The sequence below is a fragment of the Apostichopus japonicus genome, chromosome 9 (genome assembly GCF_037975245.1).
Source record: "Apostichopus japonicus isolate 1M-3 chromosome 9, ASM3797524v1, whole genome shotgun sequence".
Classification (NCBI taxonomy): domain Eukaryota; kingdom Metazoa; phylum Echinodermata; class Holothuroidea; order Aspidochirotida; family Stichopodidae; genus Apostichopus; species Apostichopus japonicus.
The window spans coordinates 15,950,602-15,975,000 of NC_092569.1; the positions used below are offsets into that span (position 1 = coordinate 15,950,602).

The 24,399-nt window shown below is 35.0% G+C and overlaps 1 protein-coding gene, 1 long non-coding RNA gene and 1 pseudogene across 5 annotated transcripts; 1 reads left to right on the plus strand and 2 right to left on the minus strand.

The window, feature by feature from the left end:
* Positions 1-1,010: 1,010 nt before the first annotated feature.
* LOC139972929 (uncharacterized) lies at positions 1,011-21,429 on the minus strand. 4 transcript variants are annotated; one of them, XM_071979246.1, is made up of 15 exons: positions 21,313-21,349; positions 20,230-20,297; positions 18,376-18,492; positions 17,603-17,682; positions 15,631-15,708; positions 14,900-14,959; positions 13,059-13,118; positions 12,671-12,730; positions 12,287-12,346; positions 11,907-11,966; positions 11,536-11,595; positions 3,703-3,762; positions 2,887-3,020; positions 1,804-2,068; positions 1,011-1,355 (listed from the first exon to the last, which is right to left on the minus strand). In XM_071979246.1, exons 4-15 carry the CDS (start codon positions 17,676-17,678, stop codon positions 1,054-1,056), a joined length of 1,275 nt encoding a protein of 424 aa, XP_071835347.1. In that variant the 5' UTR covers positions 17,679-17,682; positions 18,376-18,492; positions 20,230-20,297; positions 21,313-21,349; the 3' UTR covers positions 1,011-1,053. The 4 variants fall into 4 exon arrangements, with proteins under 4 accessions (XP_071835347.1, XP_071835344.1, XP_071835343.1 ...); XM_071979243.1 differs by lacking the exon at positions 20,230-20,297 and having other exon boundaries at positions 21,313-21,429; XM_071979242.1 differs by lacking the exons at positions 18,376-18,492; positions 20,230-20,297 and having other exon boundaries at positions 21,313-21,395.
* LOC139974053 (uncharacterized) lies at positions 4,530-8,566 on the plus strand. The gene is made up of 4 exons (XR_011795377.1): positions 4,530-4,765; positions 5,996-6,161; positions 6,418-6,554; positions 7,196-8,566. It is a non-coding gene; the product is annotated as an uncharacterized lncRNA (long non-coding RNA).
* Positions 21,430-23,539: 2,110 nt separating the features above from the next.
* Positions 23,540-23,766, minus strand: LOC139974595 (U2 spliceosomal RNA; annotated as a pseudogene).
* Positions 23,767-24,399: the final 633 nt, after the last annotated feature.

The window sequence follows — 24,399 nt, forward strand, 5'->3', positions numbered from 1 at the left end:
CTACAAGTGTATGTAATTGTATTTTACATTTAGTTTCTTACATTTATCTTCTTTTTCTACATAAAAATTTCCCTTTCGATCTACCATTTTTAATCTACCGTGGAACATAATAAACTAACGTCACGTTACCGCGCACAAAAGTCACAATGAAGAGCTATCCAGAACCGCCGTCACACTTCTATATCAGGACAGCAGATGCCATAACTGGCTCATTTCTATAGCTAATAGATGGACTATCACAAGCGTGCCACCATGATGGATACATACATGTCTGTAAATGTTCATAACAGTGTGTATACTTGAAATTATGATATTCGAGTGACCGACTAATCGCTGAAGCATTGACGAGAAACTTATTTTATAGCGAATTCCATATACAAGACGGTAACTTCCGGGAGAGAGAGACATATGGAGAGAAGAAAATTGACATCATGATACATTCACAAAAGATACAAAAACAAAGCATCCTACCCCAGCTCTTTCTACCATTCCGCCGTCTCTAGCTCTCAACGACCGTAGCTTAAAATTCGTCTCTTCATTTTTGCATGATCATTATGGCTCACATACGCTTACTAATTTGAGTTGAATAACGGTACAACCTTATCGAATTCACAACTTTCTCGTAATTGTGACCATATCCTGATAGTTTGATTAGTTGATTTTTATTACAGTTGTTTATGCAGAGTTCGTTTTTACTGACTTTATCATTTCCATGTTTGTACTCCACTTAATCATGTACACGGACATCATAATGTCCACAAAGGTCATTTCGTTTGACTAAAGTTCAAATATATATATATATATATATATATATATATATATATATATATATATATATATATATATATATATGTTATTGCAATGGAGGTAAACGACAAAGGCAAATGAACTCATTACGATTTTCATTTATATATATATATATATATATATATATATATATATATATATATATATATATATATATATATATATATATATATATATATATATATATATATATATATATATATATATATATATAAATTTATTGAGACGTTAAGGTATGTTGCTCCTTTAGCTGGTTGGTCGAATTTTCATCTCTACGAACTTGATATTGCAATAAACATAATCGGAGGAGAAGATATTTTGTCCAGATCCTCCATTGTAAACTCCGTTTAAATTTTCACCAGTACACGTATAGTAGCAACTGTTGACTTGGAAACATGAACAATAGTAACCAAAACAATCAGAACACCAATCATCCATGTGCCACCATCCACTCTTGTTCTTTTCAGCGCAGTTAAAGGAGCTACAACCGTCGTTATCGTTGTCATGGGTGCTGAAAGAGCTGCCTTTGTTGCGGGAGAGTTCCGTCCCTGGGATATGAAGGAATAAATCTCATAGATAACACAATTTGTTGCCATGATAATACCGGATATGAGCTTTAATAGAAATATGAAAAATGGCAGCAAGTCCTATGACATGAAACATATTCTTGATAGTAAGCAATGACCACCTGTCCTGTTTTAACTGTTCAATATATCATACCAAGAAAGCGAATGTGTGCAATCACCATAAAAAAGGAGAAAATCAAGGATATTTAGGGGTCAATGTTTTCTACTTTTCCAACCAATAACGTTGCAATTTTGTAATTGCTAGCACAATCATTATATGCAGCCATTTGAATGTATTTTCCAAATGGGCTATTTTAAGGTTGTTTACATTGTAAAGTGATTATATTAAAAAAAAGATCTTTACAACTATCAAACCAAACTTACAACTTGGTCAATTATAGTATGAGAAGTTTGGAAATTTCGAACGAACCTGCGTTACCACTATGGCTGCCTAATTTGTTCATCCTGTATTTGGTGGTTTCCGATTCTATGGCAAACTCGGTATATTCAGCATACTGGGATTGTCCTCCTGAAGTAGTAATATCGAAGCGAAGCTTATAGTTTTTTTGTGCTGTCAGGTAATGAATTTTGTCATTTCCAAGCCAAAAGTTTGCGCTGACATCACCAAAGCCGATCTTGTATGTATCCCAGTTTTGGTAAAAATCTGTAGTACCATCAATGCGACGTTGAAAAACCTGTAAAAAATGAAGAGATATTTAAGCACGAATTTTACATTTAAGTTATAATCAACAAAAAGGAGTTATGCAGACCAGGCGCTTGTTTTATTCTTGTTGGATTAGCTCTGTAAAGTATACATACCATTCATCATGGCCATGCAATGGGCATGATACTAGTATAGGCCAATAAGACAAGTACGAAAGTCACTAGGATCAGCCGATTCACACAGAGCTTACAGTAACTACTGTAAATCTCAAAGTTTTGTACCACAGTCAATACTGGATTTTGCTGATAAATCAGTAGCATGTGCTATTAGGTTTACAGTAACAACTGAGGATATGTATAATCTTAACAGATACCAACAACTGGATTTGTTGGAATTACACATATCCTTAGTTCTTACTGTAATCATAATAGCACATGCTACCGATTTACAGCACGATCCAGTTTTTTACTGTGGTACAAAACTGTAAGATTTACACTAGTAACTGTGTTCTAGATGTGTATCGGGTGCTAGAATGGTTCGAACAAAGTAACTGAGCACATAAGTTAGAGATTCCATAAACAGCTACGAATGAAAATCGAGTATATGCAGCCATTTTGGCATTAGAGTACACGTGTAAGGACTTACTACAACCAGGGAGTACTTACAAACTAAAAGGTAAAGTCTGTTTTCAAGCCGTAACGAAATATGAGGTATCGTGGCATTGGAAGCACTAATGCTGTTTTTGTTTCCTCTGATTCTGATGAAATTTTACGGTACAGGGTTAATACTGTCAACGTTATATCATGAAGAGTTTTGGATTCAGATAAAGATACATTGTAACTGACTTACTGTCCAACCCCCGCCATTATCCATTTTACAGTAAACATGGAATGCTGCGCCAGGCCATCCAGCAGGAAGGATTTTGTAAACACCATCTTGCGTATAACCAGCATCGTAAACGTCCTTACAGTCTGAATACAGTACTTTAAAACAAATAGACCAAAAAACAAACAATAAAACATTTTCAGCTCTCATGAAATACTTGATACAAAAACAAAATTATTATACTTTCTATCCAATTTGAAGATATACTTTAACTTTTCTAAAATCTAGTAAACGTTTTCGAGCAATTGCAAATACTTCAACTTTATAATTTTCAGTATAAATCAACACACTATCTACCAACATCTAATTCAGTCACAACTGGGTATACTCACATCAAACCAACAACTGCAATTCAATCAATTTTTTTTTCGGCATTATTCAAAAAGGTAATTGAAAAGGAATCATGCAGCTATATTGATTTTTTTCACTTGGTAAGTAATATACGACATCATATTGTTTAAAACCAGGTCAAAAACTACATATTAGAGGTAATAACACCAATGTCCAGACATGGTTAGAGAACAGTAGCTCGGCATCTAGTAACGATGTATTCTAACTTCTAACAAAGACGAATCTCATATTTGTCAATAGGTATTCACTAGGTACATTGATCAATATATTTGGCAATATATACAACAGTTTGCGGTAAGATTCATTTTACGTTTACGTTGTTTGTCAAGATTTTTATATCTAGCCCAATGAAAGGAAAGGCCTAAGCAACATGAAAGAGATCCGCTCCTTCTGATAGAAAAGGTAAAAAACTATCACTTACAAACTTACCAGGTGGAGTAGTAGTGGGTGATTCCGTAGTACTTGGCTTTATTGTGTGTTGTGTCGTTCCTATGAAAATAAAAGGATAACGCCCATTTAATTTCATCAAACTGAACCCTTTAACAGATACTACATAGGCAGTAATATATCCGTTACATTTATCAATCTTAAGCGTTAGCGGAAATCATAGTTCTGTTATGCATTAAGTCTTGTTGCAAAGTTTGTTAAATATTATGAACATATTTCATAGCTTTTTTCTAAAATGCAATATTTCATGAAACCTATTCGAGATGAAAAAAAAATGAGCTTAAAGCTTCAACAACACATACTGAAATAAGAGACTGACTAATGACATTACAAGGGGGAAAAAAATATTACCATCGGATTTAAATAAGAGAAAAATATTAAAATTAATCATACCAGATGACGTAGTAGTTGGTAATTCAGTTGTACTTGGCTTTATAGCTTCTGTCGTTCCTGTAACAAACAAACAATAAATCAACTTACTTTTGTACACAAACCAAGTACCTGTAATTGCCGTATTTAATAATGAAAGACATTTTTCTGTTTATCTTACCAGGTAACGTAGTAGTTGGTAACTGAGTTGTACTTGGCTTTATTGTTTCTTCTGTGGTTCCTGTTAGAAACAAACAATAGTACAACTTAATTTTCACAAGAAACAAATCCCTGTAACGGCAGTATTATGTAAAGTGATTTGTCCATTTAATATATATATACACTCTTAATTTTTCCGGGTCACTTTTTCCTGATAAAAATAGTTTCATCCTTTTCAGGATAAGTTTAATCCATTCCCGGATAAAATTCAACCATTCCCGATTCAATTTCATTAGGCATGGTATCATTCCTTTGTACCGTTCCTGATCAGAACGTAGCGCTTGATGCTATTGGCTGATGTACATCATGTGACATAAGCTTTGATTGTGCTTGCAGCGCTCGAACGCTATTCGTAGCCATCTTTTCCAAACTTTGCACTCACGAAATGCTCTTATGGATCTCGTAAGAGCAAAATTACTTCAATGGGGATTGGAGAAGTACGTCAAGAATTTCAAAGGTGAGTTATTAGGCACTTTCCATTTCGTTTGTTGTGTTAATCATACGCAATAAATTTAGTGATTTGAAGAAGCTATGCTCACTCCGTGACGGGTTTACTCTGGCCTAGCGTTATACAGTGTGCACTATAGTGTGTAGCGTGTGGTGGTTTTTGATTGACTGTACTGTACAGTATACTACAGTACTGTACATGCCTACACACAACAGTATGCAGTACTATTGTGAAGCCTCTATGGTGCTACAGGGCAAACAGTATTACTGTATAGTGGCCTATTAGTGGGTTCTAATGTTCAGTTGCTACTTCACCACAAAGTGGATTGTCATTTTTCGATAACCAAATAAATTGAATGACATAAGTAAGGCAGGCAAGGCCTAATAAGGGTTCCTGGTAATTTAGATTTAGGTAATGTAAGACTTGCCTCCAGTGGGAATCAGTCTTTCCCTGTACAGTATGTTCTATATAAGGTGATCATTTACAAATAAGGCATAAGCCTATATGCTACTGTAGTGTTGTGGTTGGACTGGGCCCAGTAGCGGAGTGTACTGAACTGTACTTTTGCGTTGAAATGAAAACAACACTGATTTTTCGTACTTTTTTTTTTAATCAATATTTATATAAATAAGTTTCTGCAAAAGAAAAAAACAGAGATGGTAAAGTCATCATTAAATCGCAAATACATTTGTAGGCTAGTGTCCATAGGTTCATGGTATTGTGTAATAATACAGTCGACGCTTGAAGTAGCGGTTCCGCGAATATTTCAGGTATACCCGGTTATACCGAGCAGGTATGCCGCTTTATGTTAATGCTTATACCGATACACCTTTGCATAAAGTTGCCTAGTAATGGCAAAAAGAGGGGTAAAATAACACACTAAATGGTATGCAGAAACTTCTCTGAATTCTTATACTGTTCATGGAAATAGATCATAAAGATCTGAGATCCGTATTGAAACGTTCTGTAAACTTCATTTATGGCAATATGTTTTAAAATGCAAAATAAGGTAAGGAAAAATTGGCCAAATACAGGTCTTTTAAAATTGTGTTCATATACCATACTGTGTGCAAAAGTGGGTGCTGTACAGTATGGCTTGTGATAAGAATAGGCTCTTAATTGCATGAGGTCTGCAGATAAAAAAAAAATGCAGAAATGAATTTTCATGGAGGTATTACTACAATAAATTTTTAGAGAAGTAACATTTTGCTATCATATGTTGTCTTTGCTAAATTTCAGGAAGTCTAGTTTTGTGCTGGCACAGGTCGCCATGAAGCAACAGTCAACCTGGAAAACCGACTGCGATACGTGAGGAGAAAGGACCAAAATAAGACAAAGAAGTCTGTTTGCGACCCTCATAAACCTTCAAAGCTGGTTGACACAACAGATTTGAAATTGATATCAGGTAAATTAAATTAAATATATTTATTTATTTATTTACTTATTTATTTATTTATTTATTTATTTATTTATTTATTCATTCATTCATTCATTCATTCATTCATTCATTCATTCATTCATTCATTCATTCATCCATCCATCCATCATCCATCCATCCATCCATCCATCCATCCATCCATTCATTCATTCATTCATTCATGTAGTTTTTGCATCTAGTTACTTTTGTTGCTTAAAACGATATCAATGATTGTTCTTCACAGATGATGCAGAGGAGTGTGTTATTTCAGCGGTGGTAACGTGTCTGGAAACTGGAGTATCACAGAGCCTTTAATATCAGAGACAATAAGAAGAGTTCTGTGGGAGATATTCTCTCAGAAAATACACAACAGATGACATGGTAAGAGTTTTACTCACTACATGTGCTGTTCTAGCTCAGTCACTTGGCGAACAGGAACCCGAACTAAAGTGCCAAAAGCTTACTGTTGCTGTAAGACTTAAGAAGAGTGAATAATGCCATGTTGTAGGCTACACATTATATATCAACGTTAATTGGGCCATAAGAGTGTGGTATGAGTGTTTTGCTGGTCCTTTTCTAGCCTTTCCTTGGGTACCTGTTAGGTTGATTGCAATTTTACTGAGCTTCAAAATCATGCAAATCTGCTATTTCTCTTTCTTTTATGACTCTACTATTTTTAGTACTTTAAGTTAACGAAGGTTGCCTCACATTCTTAAAATCATATATGTTTCTCAGAGAGAATGACCTAACGGTTATGAAATGATTGAGAATCACAATGATAATGATGCATGGTGTTGGTGATGGTGGTGGTGATGATGATAGTGAAGATGGTGGTGGTGGTGGTGATGATGATGGTGGTATTGGTGATGATGATGATGGTGGTGGTGGTGATGATGGTGATGATGATGAGGAGCTGGTTGCAAAATTTCAAAATTGTGGCAATGTATGGTTGTATCCTTGTATGTCAGAATGTTGGAATTTGAAAACAAAAATGTGTAATTTCTCATATATCTTTTCAATAGATTGGCACAAACATACCATCTGTCCTTGATAAAGTTCAACAGCCACAGCCTTTCGTTTTGGCATGAGGACCAAGAGAGCAACCAGAGCAGGTGTTTAGTAGAGTTGAAAAAAGGGGGCTACCTTGCAATGACTTCTGCAGACAGTTGACATATGTTTTAAAATGCTTGATACTTGAAATAGAATGATACTACCTGGGACTTTTTGAGAACTTTTTGAACCAGAAGACTGAGTAATCATCACCTTTCTCTTACCCGTCATGGTATTAATGGATATCACATTATCTTAGATAACAAATTTATCATAGTTTGAGTTCAGTTTGTCCACTAATGTTCAATATTGACAAGTCAAATTGCACTGGAATAGTTCGGGTGAGCCGGTTGCATAATTTAATTGCACAAATTCCTCATTGTTATGTGTGAGCTGTTCAGATTTTAAAGAGGTGAATAGAGGGATGGTGTTATTTCTAGTATAAAGAGTGAGTGATGCATTGGTACTTAACCTGCCCCCACCATCTCCCCCAACTCAAATCTGCCTATGCCACTCAAAGTAACAAGAGAAACATCATCAAGCATTCATACGTGATTATGCAAGCACTTGTCCATTTCCAAACATGTTGGTGGTTCAGTGAAATACTTAAGTTTTCGAAGTATTTTCATTTATTTTAATACATAGAACATTCGATGCAATTAATATTTAATAAAATTTTGCAGAGGTAAACATAGTAAGGAAATTATTTTTACAAACATTTTCTTATTCCCATGACAAATCACATCTCTATCATTTCTGCTGTATGTAACAAAGTTTTGTGCATGCAATTTAAAGTCTTACCTATTGTTAAGTTGTACAATATCAAAGTTGTGTCATTCTATAGTACTAAGTTATTCGTAACAAACCAACATATATCAAAGTATCATTATTTGGTAAATAATGTAAGACCATTCGTTGAGAGGCTGGTGGAGTAGCATTTTTCAGAATTGTTCATTTTCCTGCAATATGTAGATTTCAAAGGTTAAAGTTAGCAGGAGATGATCTCTTTTAAGCACATTCTAACATTTGAACCTATTGTGGGATATCTTTAGTGGAGATTTTAAAGCATAAGACATGCTTCTAGTTAAAAAATAAATATTTTGAAAGAAAAAGTTACACATAAATTGCCACAACAAGTCACGAGTCACATATATAGCAGGGATATAACTAAAAATAGTATACACTTTTGCTGCCTTGATAAAACTCTCGCATTCCATCCACTTTTCCATTTCCGCTTTTGTTCATCAGTATTGTAACCCAAATCAACCTCTTTCTGTAAGTAGAAATAGTTGACGTTGTTTGTTAACGAAGTTGTTAAAAAGAATAAAGACATGGCCAAGTTATTTTCAGATTTGTATGTTGCTTCTTATTCATAACATATCCAGAACGTAAGAACCCTTGAAACGGAAACAGGATCAAATTTATCCGGAATGGGGTCATTGTTTTTTTGATCCGGAAATCCGGATCATTTTGATCCGGGCGGGATCGGTGCCCCTGGGATCCGGAAGCCGGATCAAATTTGATCCGGAATGGGGTCAATGTTCTTTGATCCGGAAATCCGGATCATTTTCATCCGGACGGGGTCGGTGCCCCTGGGATCCGGAAACCGGATCAAATTTGATCCGGAATGAAACAAATTTGATCCGGATGTTTTAAGAGTGTATATATACATATACATATATATATATTTTTATATATATATATATATTAATTTGGGGAGTGTAATTAAGACCAAATAAGATATAAATATTTTGCATTACGATACTTTGGCCATTAGTTGTACGGTAAGAAAGAATAGTTAGTATTTCTCTCTATTTGTCATGATATAAAGTTTACTCGAATAAAGAAGAATATCGTAAAATACACGCTCCAATATGGAAGCAAAAGACATCACCATAATGAAAGACATTTTTCTATTTATCTTACCAGGTAACGTAGTAGTTGGTAACTGGGTTGTACTTGGCTTTACAGTTTCTTCTGTTGTTCCTGTAAGAAACAAACAATACATCAACTTACTTTTGTACACAAACCAAGTCCCTGTGTAAGGATGTATCACCTAAAGGCATCCATAGTTTTCTCCTTGGTGGGCAGAGGATAAACAACTGCCCATAGTAACAACCCAGTGACCTTTGACATGGGTCTATTACATCATCCTTGTTTAGACCATGGTGTGTCACATGGTCACAAAGGACACCATTTTGTTTTACTTTGGTTTATTTTTGGAATGAACAAGTCCAGACCTGTTGGGGAGGAGATATTGGGGGAAGAAAGAAGGTGAGAGGGAGAGTGTAATTAACTTTAGGAGAGGGTGGACGGCAGCTAGGGAGGAGAGAAGCGGTATTTTCTTATACTCTTGTCAGATTATTATGTAGAGATTTTCAATAAATTAAATATGTAGCTTTTACCATATTATTGGTGTTCATCTCCATTTCTTTTGTGTGTGAATTGGACATTCTCAACCCAATGTTCCAGGTGGGTGCATTATGACACCCTGTAATTGCAGTATTTTATAATGAAAGACATTTTTTGTATTTATCTTACCAGGTAACGCAGTAGTTGGTAACTGAGTTGTACTTAATATTTTGCATTACGATACTTTGGCCATTAATTGTACGGTAAGAAAGAATATTTAGTATTTCTCTATATTTGTCATGATATAAAGTTTACTCGAATAAAGACGAATATCGTGAAATACACGCTCCAATATGCAGTGGCGTAGCTAGGATTTTTTGAGTGGGGGGGCCATGGGGGGGCTGTTCTTTCTAGTGGGGGGGCCGGAGGTTACTATCTAAGCGGAGCGCCACCATGGTTGGCGCGGAGCGTACAGAGAAAATTTGAGATTTTCAGCACCCCCCAGATCGCAGGAGATGGCACCTGTGAGGCAAAATAGCAACCAAAAAAGATGTGCAACTTTGGTGACAGAAATGCAAAAAAAGTTTTTTCTCTTTCATGCTGACTGGCCTTGCCAACTCAACCAGACTTTTAACTTGAGGGAAGTTGGCATCATTTGTAGGAATTTCAGAATTCCCAATATTTTATATCTCTACCATACACAAGATGCAAACCAAATTTCATTACGGATGCGGTCCGTCTAGCTATTCATTTCGAGAGAAAAAAAGTGAAAACTACTTTCGGTCATATATAGTAACAAATTGTGACACGGTTAGACAGGCGCTTTGCGAGGAATTTGCCAAGGGAGGGGCAAAGCTTGTACCCAGACTTTCTAAGCGTAGCGCCACCATGAGTTGGCGCGAAGCGCAAAAGAAAATTTTGGCCGAAAATGCCTCCCAGATCGCTGGAAATGGCACTTCCCAGGCCTTGTAAGTTGCATCTAAGCATTTTCTGTTTTGAAATTACTAGCGATATCATAAAAAAATACAAAACATATGCTTAAAAAAAAACTATGCCACCAAATATTGGGGGGGATATAAGATACTATATCCCCCACCTAAAATATTGGGGGGACATGTCCCCCCCGTCCCCCCCCCCCCATGATCGCCACCCATGAATACCTGATACCTCGGCTCAGAACAAACGGAGCCAATCTTTTGATAGATTGTTGCGCTAGGTGGAAGCACTGAACATATTTTCAGCAGATATCGCTATCACGCAGCACAACAAGGTTCGTGGTGTATGGTCGCAATCGTCGCATCGACCATTGCTATGCCATGCTGTGTGACCATTCTCGATTACTACAGATATTGTATTATTCTTATTCTGCCAGATGCAGACGAGAAAATTGTGTAACTCTATTTCCCAAATTATTGAACAAAAAATATTAGCGAATCGCACTGATGAGTGTTTTTTTTTACCCCATTCCCAGTGGGGGGGCCAGTGGGGGGGCCAGCCGATTTCATGGGGGGGCCTCGGCCCCCCCAGGCCCCCCCGTAGCTACGCCACTGCCAATATGAAAGCAAAAGACATCACGATAATGAAAGACATTTTTCTATTTATCTTACCACGTGACGTAGTAGTTGGTAACTGGGTTGTACTTGGCTTTATAGTTTCTTCTGTCGTTCCTGTGAGATACAAACCATACATCGCTCTATATTTTGCACAAAAACCAAATCCATGTAGTTGCAGTATTATTTATAGTGATTTATCTGTTCATTGTATAAATCGAAAGACTAGTGCAAATAAACCGAATCAGATATTAACATTTGGCGATACGATACAATGACCATTGCTTGTACGGTAACAAGGAATAGTTGGTATTTCTCTCTATATGTCAAAGAGGAATATTATGCATTACACGTTCCGATATGAAAATAAAAGACCACCATACTGAAAAATATGTTTCTATGTTTCCTACCAGGTGACGTAGTAGTTGGTAATTCAGTTGTACTTGGCTTTATTGTTTCTTTTGTCGTTCCTGTTAGATACAATCAATACTTCAATTTACTTTGCACAACAACCAAGTTCCTGTAATTACAGTATTATGTATAGTGATTTGTCCATTTAATAAGTGTCATTGAAACCAAATCAAATATTAATATTTTGCATTACGATACATTGGTCATTAGGGTTAAAAAGAATAGTGGTATTTCTCTCTATTTGTCATGAAATAAAGTTTACTTGAATAAAGAGGAATATTTTAAAATACATGCTCCAATAAGAAAACAAAAGACATTAACAAAGTGAAAGAACACACACGCGAAAAAACAATTTTACTATTTATCTTACCAGGTAACGTAGTAGTTGGTATTTCAGTTGTACTTGACTTTATTGTTTCTTCTGTCGTTCCTGTGAGATACATACAATACATCAACTGACTTTTCACAAAAACCAAATCCTTGTATTGGTAGTATTATGTATAGTGATTGTCAATTAAATCTATATATCTCGGAAGTGTCATTGAAACCAAATCAAATATTAATATTTTGCATTACGATACATTGGTCATTAGGGTACGAAAGAATAATTGGTATTTCTCTCTATTTGTCATGTTATAAAGTTTACTCGAATAAAGAGGAATATCATGAAACGCATTCTCCAATATGAAAACAAAAGACATCACCAAAGTGAGATAAAAAAAAAAAATTTTAAAAATCTATTTATCTTACCAGGTGACGTAGTAGTTGGTAACTGGGTTGTACTTGGCTTTATTGTTTCTTCTGTTGTTCCTATTAGAAACAAACAATACTTCAACTTAATTTTGAACACAAAAAAAACAAGTCTCTGTAATTACAGTATAATGTATAGTGATTTATCCGTTCATTGTTGTATAAATGGGAAGTGCAAATTAAACCGAATCAGATATAAATATTTGGCAATACGATATAATTACCATTTCTTATATGGTAAAAAGACGTACTTGGTATTTCTCTCTATTTGTCATGATATAAAGTTTACTCGAATAAAAAGGAATATTATGCATTAAACGTTCCGATATGAAAACAAAAGACATCACCACAGTGGGGAAAAAAATATGGTTCTATGTATCCTACCAGGTGACGTAGTAGTTGGTAATTCTGGCGTACTTGGCGGCTTTGTTTTTTGTGTCGTTTCTATCAAAATACAAGTATTACATCAAAAAGATTTATAGAACTTGCAATTATCAATAGCACCACTCTTTATATTAAATATGTTAGAAATGATTTATCCAGGAAATATATGAATCCGAAGTGTATATTAATATTCACATTAATGATATTACACATTTGTTATTATATATTTTGATATACAATGATCTTTGTTAATGACAGCTATCACTACTAATACTATTGTTACTACTACTACTACAAATACTACAACTACTACTACTACTTAAAACAATATTTGTGTGTTGTAATATATCATGATGGGGCAAATGTAGTATATACTATATAAACTTACCAGATGGAGTAGTACTTGGTAATTCAGTAGAACTAGGCTTTCTTGTTTCTTCCGTCGTTACTTTAAGAATAGAAGGTTCGATTTCACTCACGTTTAATAAGTTATGCTTAAGTATATTTAATGTACAATATTGTACAATATATCAGTTGTTATATTTCCATTAAAAATACAACCCCGAAGTGTAAATGAAATTTAAGTAACATTTAGTTAATACTAGAGTTTCAGATAAGGTGAAAGTTACCATCTGTAACAATTAAAGGAATTACTACAAGAGTTCAACGCTCCAAACCTGATGTTAGGAAAAGTAAATTTATATTACTTAAAACTTAACAGATGAGGTAGTAGTCAAGAAATTCACTAGTACTTGGCTTCAATGTTATTTTTGTCGTATATTAACTATAATGATATATAAAGTAAAACTTTAACCAATAATTAATTATACTGGCATTAAACCATACAATAGTTTCATTATTAAACTCGCTGATTTTGATGCGCAATAATAAATGTTAGTAGGGATATTTAGATTCATTTGTAAGAATTTTACATGTATAATTCAAAGGTATGTGAATGGGTGAAACGAACAGTTCCTAATACTTTTTTAATTCCTATGTGTCTTTGTTTTCAAACAAATAGATTCTTTGTTTTACGAAATCATTAGGAGAAATGCAGGAGGAACACGAATCATAATCTATCTATAATTGGACAAGAATTGTAACACTTGCATATAATCAAACCTACTAGGTGACGTAATAGTTGGTATTTTACTTGTACTTGGATTTATCGCTTCTTGTGTTGTAACTATAGTAGAATATAAGAACAACGTTAACATATATGTAAGCAGGGTTATAGCTAGGAGATTGTGAGTGCTGGTTAAATAAATTTGCGAAGCGTAGCGAGCGTAGCGAGCGAAGCTCTCGCATCTCACGGCCGGGGGTCCAGGGGCCCGCTTAAGGTAAATAACAGAAAAAGGAAAAAGGAAAGATAAATTTGTTACTTTTGTTGTATTTCACAAGCATTTTACTATTTTTTTGTGCCGGCCAGTGGACTGTTTACTCACTTCCAATGCCGGCCGGCAGGCGTGAGTGGCGGTTACCACCGGCCGCCGCCGGCCCGGGTGGCTATAACCCTGTATGTAAGTATACTTCCATCAAAGGTCACCTTTCTGTTTGAAAATCATTAAAGGCTTCGAAGGTCAAAACATCGTCAACCTTAGATATATTGTGTTTTACATAACCACATTATTATGACAATGTCCTTTTATCTCTCTTTTCTTTTTCCTTTTTTTCCACCTAATCGCAGAGTTCGAAAGGATGAAATCTTCATAAAAGAGACAACGCATTTGTTATTCCAAGTAATTAAAAAAATACATGTTATAAAACGGAAAAGACAATACACCCGCGGCCGATTAATGTTTTATTGATAAACAACCGCGCTGTCATCGACTGAATTTGTAATTTGCTTGTTCTCTGCGAATGTACCAACATTTTGGCAAATAAAAATAACATTTTCATTGTTGTATGATTATTAACAACGCAATAATACCAACAACAAACAGAGAGTGTAGAGTCAGGAGGTATGGGGTGTGTTCGAGTTTTTGTTTTAAATTAAACGAATAGAGAGGCTTTAAGCAGTGGTGTATCCATATCTTAACTATTTAGATGATTTAACTAAATTTTTAAGGAGCAATTCACATTGTGTAGCTTTCACTATTTTGTTACTCTGAAGAACACAGATCATTAAGTTTCTACCAACATAAGGAAGATAGTAACTATAATCACCTAGATTCAGACAATGGTGAAAGAAAGTAAACGAATATGACGATGACATACAATGACACTTACAAGCAGGAGTAGTAGTCAGTTCTTTAACAGTACTTGGCCTTAATGGTTCGTGTGTCGTACCTACGAAAGTAATTTGAGTTATACTTAGTACACAACTTTATATATAACATATTTTGGGGGCTGGGATTTACCCATTAAAATCAACAATAAATAGAGCAGAATAATAGGCTCGCGCTAGGACACATTCTGCCATATAATTATACAATATGCATTGTTTTTACTCTCTATCTGTCTTTTTGCATGTTGCAAGCATACAAAACTTAACCAAAACTTACTCTCACTGGACTTTAAGCTCTAAAAAGCACGAAACACAAAACGAAAGAATAAAACTAGTGAAGCAATCATCAAAATAACCAGTTTGTGATAACAGTAAATTCTAGATACTAAATTCCAAATGATTTGTATAATAACGAGATAACATACCGTGTACGTGTTTACACTATTATGAAAACGACACACACACACAGAAAAACGACAAAAAGAAATCCACGCATATCCTGTACATATCTTAGCTACATGAAACCAAGTAGCAAATTTATGTTTTCATATTTAGTGTATTAATAATTGAAATAAAAAGCCCAGTCGTTAGAACAAATAACATTAGTGTAGCGCAATGACCCTTCCTCGTTCAAATGAATAAGCTTACAATGGATAACTATATGTCTTATCTGTATGTATTGCTACTTTTCTTTCATTTTCGAAACTGATACGGTAACTCCACTTGTACTTACCTCCGTTTACCGATGGTCCAGTTGAAAATTTTGCCGTGTTGGTGCATGTCAAGTTGTCCCAAAATACATATTTATGAGCTAAATAATGTAATTAAAACGAAGAGCGATTCATTAAAATAAAAATAACATAAAATAATATAATATAGAATCAAGAACTTTAATAATGAAAACACTGAAGGATTCATGCTACATAATCAACAGAGTTACTCTAACGATACGGAGATGGGCTTATTTACCCGTTAGCAGTTTTCCCCTTTAATTTAATTGCAATATTATTTTCTCTTTTCTAAGCTGGCTCCAGTGAATTTAGCATGTCTGTTAAATTAGATTGATAAATTAAACACTAAATCTGTTCGTCATGTAGCAACCATTTATTTTGAATAAACGTGAAGGCGATTTATGGTACCTTTAATGTATATTACATTGATTGCATGAACCAATGGAAAACCTCCCATGATATACCGCTAAAATATATTCTAGTGACTAAAGGATAGAGTGCTTCACAAAATTGCTGAAAGCTTTATGTTCCTAGTATTTTGTATTGCAAAGGTATGGAATTCTAACATTTAGTGAATTATTGTAAATGCATCTGGCAACAGCAGAATGGATGATGTCATCATGGCAATTTAATGGCATATTGAAAATGTCTTGGGTTTTCTTTATAAATTTTGTCAATCATTTAACCACTGACAAAAGGAATACTTCTAAAAAACAAAGGAATTATTCTAAGTACAGTGAACCAATGACAGCTATGCAAACCATTGAAATGTATCAGTTTCAAGGAAAAGTCAACAAGAAGATTAAAGAAATGTAGGTAAAGCTTTCGAAGAGCATTTGCCCAGATGACGTCAGAGGCACCCGACTGTGATCCAATTTCCTGGAGTAGTTGACGTAAAGATCACATAATTCAAACAAATATATCTCTAGGCAAAAATATTGAAAAAGGGTTTTCAACTTACAGTACAGAATACTTTATTAAGGAAAAGTCGCCCAGGAATGAACCTGGGCACGAAAACCAAACTACCGAACGACTGGTCCGCTCTCAACCCCAGTCCCCTTGCATCGGGACTGTGACTGTGTGATCACAGTACAGAATATGTTTCTCTTCAATATACTTTTCACATAGTTTGTGGCCAGAAAATACTTTAACGTACCGTCACTATATCACCAAGTAACCTTGTTGCATTGTGAGTGTGAACAAGTTTTTAGAAAATCTATATGCATGATGTTAATTAAGCTGACTAGAGATAATAAAAAATAAAAAATAAATACTTCATTTATTTAACCAAACGACACCTTTTTAACTATAAATATACATGAAAAAACCAAGCCCATTTGACTATGAATTTCCGAGAAGAGGTTCAATGAAGGGTTCCATAATTACCGTATTACCAAGTTGTTAAATTGAAAAACCGTCGTTATAGTTTGAATAAAGTTTCTTTAAAAGTTGACACATTCTTGTTATTTCCCATAAAATTCTTGTCCCTAGTAATCATTGTGATGGTCAATGCCGGCATTATAGAGTTTTGCTACTTAATGCATACAATTTACCATTATGCAAATAGCCTCGTGAATTTGATGTAAAACTTAATGTACTTTAAATTGACATAAAACAAACGGAATGACTCATTAGTATTACTCGCTTTCTCTGAAACAATAAATAACGTCTTCAAAGTTGCATATGAAGAGTATATACGTTAAAGTATACGTCCATGTATACAATGACCTTAATCATTTTAATTAACATTACTGTACATGAATTATTTTCTTAGACTAGGATTTTGTCTGAGACTTGCGTAGTGAACTTGATATCTTTTGGGTATAAGTAGCAACATTAAAACTCACAAACTAAAAAACATTTTAACGTATACAGCTTCTTAATTCATGAAGATATATTCTTTCTTCAGAGTTATAGGCCTAATTATTCATACATACACTAACAGTTACAAAGTATGTGGAATAGTAAACTTACCGTTGGTCAGGGATACGAGAAATACCAACAATATCTTCATAATCATTATAGATTGTGATATATCCCTCTTCTTCATCTTCCTGTTTTATTTTAAAGTAAATATATATATATATATATATATATATATATATATATATCATTTAAGAATCACTGAAGAATAATGTCACCTCGCTTCAATCAGTATAACTCTTTCAACGTTTTCTAGTTGGAATATTATATTCGAAATATTAACAACTTTCACCAGTGTCGAGATCTTAATGCCGTAGCGACTCAGGACTATACTATACTGTGTGACTGACTTTGAAACACACAAAAAAACACCTTTTTCGGTTTTAATTGTATTTAGAGCAAACGCAGCAATGTATTTTCGATTTTCTTTTTCACTGATGCAATCGATTTCATTTTGAGTGGAGGTGGGAAAATCTAAAATTATACCCCGGGGCTGCATTTTATGCAACGAAGCGTATCGATTAATCAAAATATTGTTTCTTTAAGATATTAAAAATTTGAGATAGTCGAATCAATTGTCTTGTTTAACCATGACTATGTTAATTCAACAGATGATATCTATGTTCTAAACTGTTAATACATTCCATTTTATGTGTAATATATTTCTTTTTTCTTTCTTAAAGTTCCTTACTTAAAATCGTTTTCTTTACATATACGATAATGTGTCTGAAATACTAACATTCTCTACAGCTGTTTCCGTGGTGGAACATTTGCCAAATTTCCAGTTAATTTAATTGTATTTTCTATGTTTGAAATTGACTCACTTGTTTTATCTTTTGTATTGCAACATTTTCCTTCGGTTGCAATAATCAGATAAATGCGTCGATATTTCTTCCTAACTTACTCTGCAATATTTCGTACACAGTAGTCTGTATGATGATCTGAACATGAATGTAGAAGAATAAAATGGCAATGCTAAAGAACGTGATTTCATTGAACATTTATTTCTTCATTTTTTATGGACCGTCTTTATAAACCTAATAGATATGGGTGTCGGTATGGCCCACACCTCTCTCGGCAGTAGTCGGCAAATCATGCAGACGGGATAAGTTCTATATTTTATCTGGAAAGAAATGTTTCAGAGAAGACATTTATGCACTTGACTGAATCATTTCTTATTTCTTGTGGGAGGGGAGAGTGTAGGGAGTGGAAGTATCCCCCCAGGTTTAAACTACTGCACATTTCATGGACTGTCATTGTTACTCTATCTGACAACGGACAAATTATGCTATCTCTCTCTATAGATGTCTTGCATTACTTAACCATGACATGTTCGTCTGTACCATCGCAAGGTGTGGTAACAATCTTATAGCTTCCCAGCTGTTCTAATTTATTGAAACTGTTCAATTACAACGTGCTGCTGTATGACTATTTAACTTTATTTTTAACTGTTCATTTATTCTTGTTCAAATTATAGACGTCGTGGCTCGTGAGGAAAATTGTCATTGTCTTGACCAAAGCATTATCGACTGCCAAGACAAATTTGCTTGGAAGTTGCTATGACGACGAACTCCGTTTTGATAAAACATCGGAAAAATAAAACATCGGAGGCTGAGTCTAGTAGCAACATTTAATTGATCCTGTTCATGTAAACCGTCTTACATATTGAATTGCTAAATTTGTCTACAAAAATCAATTACTAGTGCCATATTCGGTGTGTTCGAGACACTTAAAGTCCTTTCAATTGTATTTTTAAATTATTTCATTTATACTTTTGCAGACTGGTGCAGAGATAGTAACTGGTAAATAATCGACGTAACAAGTCAATAAGGAAATCATTTTTTCGCTGGGTATTATTATTATTGACTGCTTTTATACCATTAGTTAATTTTTGCACTTTTTGCACTCCCAGGCGGGAGGGAGAGGAATGTTATCTTCATTTGCGCAAGGCAGAAGTTAATGCGAAATTCTAGACTCAACAATTTCAAAAGTGTATCATGTTGTTAATTATATTCGATCATTTGTAGCGTAATTTAAGTGCGATTCTGACATGATTAGACAGAAAAATGACCAGTAAGTTGGTACTGATCTTAATTCTGTAAACTATCCAAAATTTGCTGAAACATTATTGTTCAAAATGTTTTCCAAACGATAATATTAAGAACTTTTCAAATCAGGTTTATTCTTTTACAATACACATGCTGCCACGATATCATAATGAATAAAGGAAATAAAACTTATCACCATACAATGCGCAAATCTGCTGAATCTTTCTGACAATGGGCCGCCCGATAGACACAGAAAACAACAGTTAAATTGTAAATCTTAAACTGTTGTACCAATTTGACAAAGTAAAAACTGGATCGTGCTATAGATCGGTAGCATGTGCTATTAGGATTACAGTAAGAATTGAGGATATGTATAATTCCAAGACATCCAGTTGTTGGGATTACACATATCCTCAGTTCTTACTCTAATCCTAATAGCATATACTACCGATTTATCAGCACAGTCTAGTTTCTTACTGTTTTACAACGTTTAAGAGTATTTAATGTAATCTCTGTGTGAAACTCGGCTGAATGGTCAGTATTTCTATTTTAAGTTTAATAAGTAATTTTACATTTCACCTATCAGTTATTATATAACAAAGAAGTTTACTAGAAAGAACGTATTGGTACCAATAGAGATTCGAAGCTCTATGAAGTGGAATATAGTAATCATCAAACATTGGTTGTCCTCATACGAACTAGAGTAAGCAAAGACAAATGTCAGGTTTATTTCGGTTTCAGAATTTTCATTTCAGTTTATCGATTCCTCCAAGACTATGTTACTAAAATGCCATTTAAATATTTGCATCGTTCGCATAAGGTATGGAAAATAATCGATAAGCTTACAATCTATTTAAGTAATTATTTGTCGGAAAGTATTGACTCTACTGTGAACGATCTCTGCTATGGCAATGCTTGCAATTAATTGAAACTCTGTATGTAGGATACTAGCCTAATGGTTAGACCACCAATTAATGGAAACTCTGTTTGTAGGATATTAGCCTAATGGTTTGACCACCAATCAAAGGAAACTCTGTATGTAGGATATTAGCTTAACGGTTAGACCACCAACTAATAGAAACTCTGTATGTGTGATATTAGCCTAACGGTTAGCCCACCAATTAAAGGATACTCTGTAAGTAGGATATTAGCCTAACGGTGAGACCACCAATCAAAGGATACACTGTAAGTAGGATATTAGCCTAATGTTTAGACCAAAAATTAATTTCAACTATGTATGTAGGATATTAGCCTAACGGTGAGACCACCAATCAAAGGATACTCTGTAAGTAGGATATTGGCCTAATGTTTAGACCAACAGTTAATTTCAACTATGTATGTAGGATATCAGACTAACCGTTAAACCGCCAATTAAAGGAAACTCTGTATGTATGATATTAGCTTAACGGGTAGACGACCATTTAATAGAAACTCTGTATGTAGGATATTAGCCTAACGGAAGACCATCAACTAATGGAAGCTATGTATGTAGGATATTAGCCTAACGGTGAGACCACCAATCAAAGGATACTCTGTATGTAGGATATTAGCCTAATGTTTAGACCACCAAGTAATGGAAACTATGTATGTAGGATATCAGCCTAAGCGTTAAACCACCAATTAATTGACACTCTGTACAAGGGACATTTAATATAAAAAAAATATGTTGACACTCACTATGACCAAGTTAGCCTCTCGTATAAAACAACTTACTGCATTCATTAGCATGGACACGGTCACTTCCCTGCAGTAAGAACCCAGCAGGACAGACGCAATCTTCACTATCAATGCATTTTTCGTTATAACCAGATTCTCCTTTCACGTCTTCACTAACTACGCACTCCGTAGATCATGTTTGACGGACAGCAAAGGATCGATGCACCTGCGGTTGAAATTCTTTACTACAGGAATGATAGCTGTTTGTACAATTTTTCTGAGCAGTTTTGGGTGTGTAATGCTAGGATTGCTCAAGCGTATCGAGATGAAGAACTGACAGTGAGCCACCTGCTATAATATAAACAATACAATAATTCAATAATAAGTAATAAAACTAATTCTATGTGTGATAATTAATACATGCGGTTTCTATTTAAATATTTACCTTGACGGACACTTAGTGCAATTGCTTTCAAAGCACGGAAGCGTGTTGCTTTATATTGGCTCAATTCATCAGAGATGCGGAACAGCCAATACTCATTGCTAGTACAGTAACTACTGTTCATGTTCCACAACCGTGCATCAGTAACTACTGCACTGTGTTCGTAACACGGTAACATGTGTTACAGGTGGCACAGTAATTACTGCAAGATTTTTCTTACTGCAAACTTAAAAATTTACAAATATAAAATTAAACAATTTATTTATTTTTTTTTTTTAACTACTGCAAATTGTCACCTGTCGGACTCGTAGTTCAACGTGTAACAGCTTTCCAGTAATTACTGTGCCAACTGTAACACATGTTTACCGGGTTGCGAACACACCGCAGTAGTTACTGATGCACGGTTGTGGAACATGAACAGTAGTTACTGTACTAGCTCTGTGTATCGGGTGTGCGGAAACATTTTGTAAGCAATATCAAATGAATCTCCATTATAAAATACAACATCAACAAGAACTTCGTACACTGCTTGGTTGGTCAAGTAGGAAAACTTCTTACTGCCAATCCAAGATTCTGTGAGAGATCCAACCCCATCTTTGTACTCTGGCCAACTTCTGTTAAAATTCAGTGCCATGTTTCCTTGGTGTTAATGTAAAACGTGGAATACAGTTTTCACTATTCATTCTGTTTAAAATGATTTCACAGTAATTAATGAAATATCCCAAGAAGATAAATACGAAGTTAACTTATAGTTATTCATATGTCACAGGCGTATATCACGAATACTTCCCCGCTGGGGAGAAATGTATTTCATATTTCAAAAATCAGGAGTCATGAACAATGTACCTTGACAAGTGCCCTTGCGTCAATCTTTAATTCAAACGTTATACATCTCTAGATAACAAGTAAATGAAAAGTTTACTTTAATTGGGGAAAAACAACGATATATTTTAGGAATCTCAAACATGTAAAATCTATTTGTTTGAAATCTCTACTGAATCTTTAGATTAAGCAGAAATTATTGTACTTAACATTGAGCACAAAAACGAGGAAACTGCTGTCACATTCAGCTGGTACTCCATCGCTAAAAGTGAAAAAGAATGTAGGGATCAAAACTGAAACCTTGGTTCACATCGAAAGAACTTTGATAAAAGAAACAGGAAAGACCTGACTGATAGAAACAAGATTGAAGTGATTGATCGTGGGGCCAAAAGGATTTCAGGAAGGTACATGACAGGAAAATCCTGTAAGCTTAATCTTTTCTAGTGCTTATAGTGCCTCCCGACGTGCTTTTTGTTGATAAAAACAAAATCATAAGTATCCGTCAATAAGTGTAGTTGAGCTTCTATTGATATTGCAATTTTTGCCGTTCGACATTTCGACAGTCATTTGAATATTCAGAACTTTGATAAAAGAAACAGGAAAGACCTGACTGATAGAAACAAGATTGAAGTGATTGATCGTGGGGCCCCGGGGCTGTTACTCCTACCTAGCCCACCCCTCCCAACACACACACCCAAACTACCTTCGAACCATTATTTATACACATGTGTTAAGAATATCAGAGCAGGAGGATACAGTCACAATGACATGTTTCCTTGAAAACGTTGAATACAGTTTTCACTCGTCCATTCCACCACTTACTGGAGCGTATATTATACTAAATTGTTGTCTTTTTTTTCCATCTCATTAATTCAAAAGTATCATAACATATGGTACACACTTGTTTAAATTACTAAATTGTTGTCAATATTTAGCGAAACACATTGTGAACATCATATTGTGGAGGGGGTAAGTGGACTTACCCCCTCACCACATACCTTTTCAGGGAAGAAATGGGGACGAATAAATACTTGGCAAATGAAAATATACGATACTTTTTAAGACAAGTCACCCAGGAAAGGACCTGGGCACGAAAACCAAACTACCGAACGACTGATCCGCTCTCAACCCCAGTCCCCTTGCATCGGGACTGTGACTGTGTGATCATCGTCGGGTGTGTATCACCATTCCACTCGAAAGGGAACAGATACTACACATGATCTTAGCCAAAAGGCCCGAGAAGCGATGAAAATAAACGATTGCCATGCTATCTATGGTAATTCGATGCATTGTTTTTATAGCGCGGTGCCATCTTTTTCTCAGTTAGTTTTTTTTTTCGTTATTAGCCATTCTACGCGTAGAACGATATTTCTCTGAACAAGTTTTTCTGAACAACATAGATTCAGTGGTTGGCACTTAAGCCAAAGGTCAGTGTCTCGTTTGAGCTTGATAGTCGTCACAATTATATATCTCTATTTGGGTCAATATAATACAGAGATATGAGATAACTGCGAGTGCCTTCACACACGTTTTCGTTCATGTTTGAAATCGTAAAAAGGCATGAGGTTCGTGACTCCTCCCCCACCAAACCCCACCCCACCAACCCACCCACCCACCCCCTGTTTTTACTGGCAAAATTTGAAAGTTGCACTACTCAATTGTAGTTAAGGTGATGGAACTTATAACATTTGTTAATTTTCCTTACCGAAACAAACATTTCTCAAAAAAGAGACCCAGGGACCCTGGACGGACGGAAGTCCCCTGCATGCGACTTATTATGATGTATGTATGCACTTACACTGTGAACGGGACATACCAGTCAAAGAGAAACCATACACAGCTAATATGCGGGGGACTGGGTGTTTGGAAAGCTTGGAATA

Excerpts from the sequence above, each read along its gene's own strand:
- LOC139972929 (XM_071979242.1), bottom strand. Across the intron at positions 11,967-12,286 it reads ACCAACTACTACGTCACCTG|GAACGACAGAAGAAACAATA; the intron begins GTAAGATAAATA and ends TGTATCTCACAG. Across the intron at positions 3,021-3,702 it reads ACCCACTACTACTCCACCTG|TACTGTATTCAGACTGTAAG; the intron begins GTAAGTTTGTAA and ends TTTGTTTTAAAG.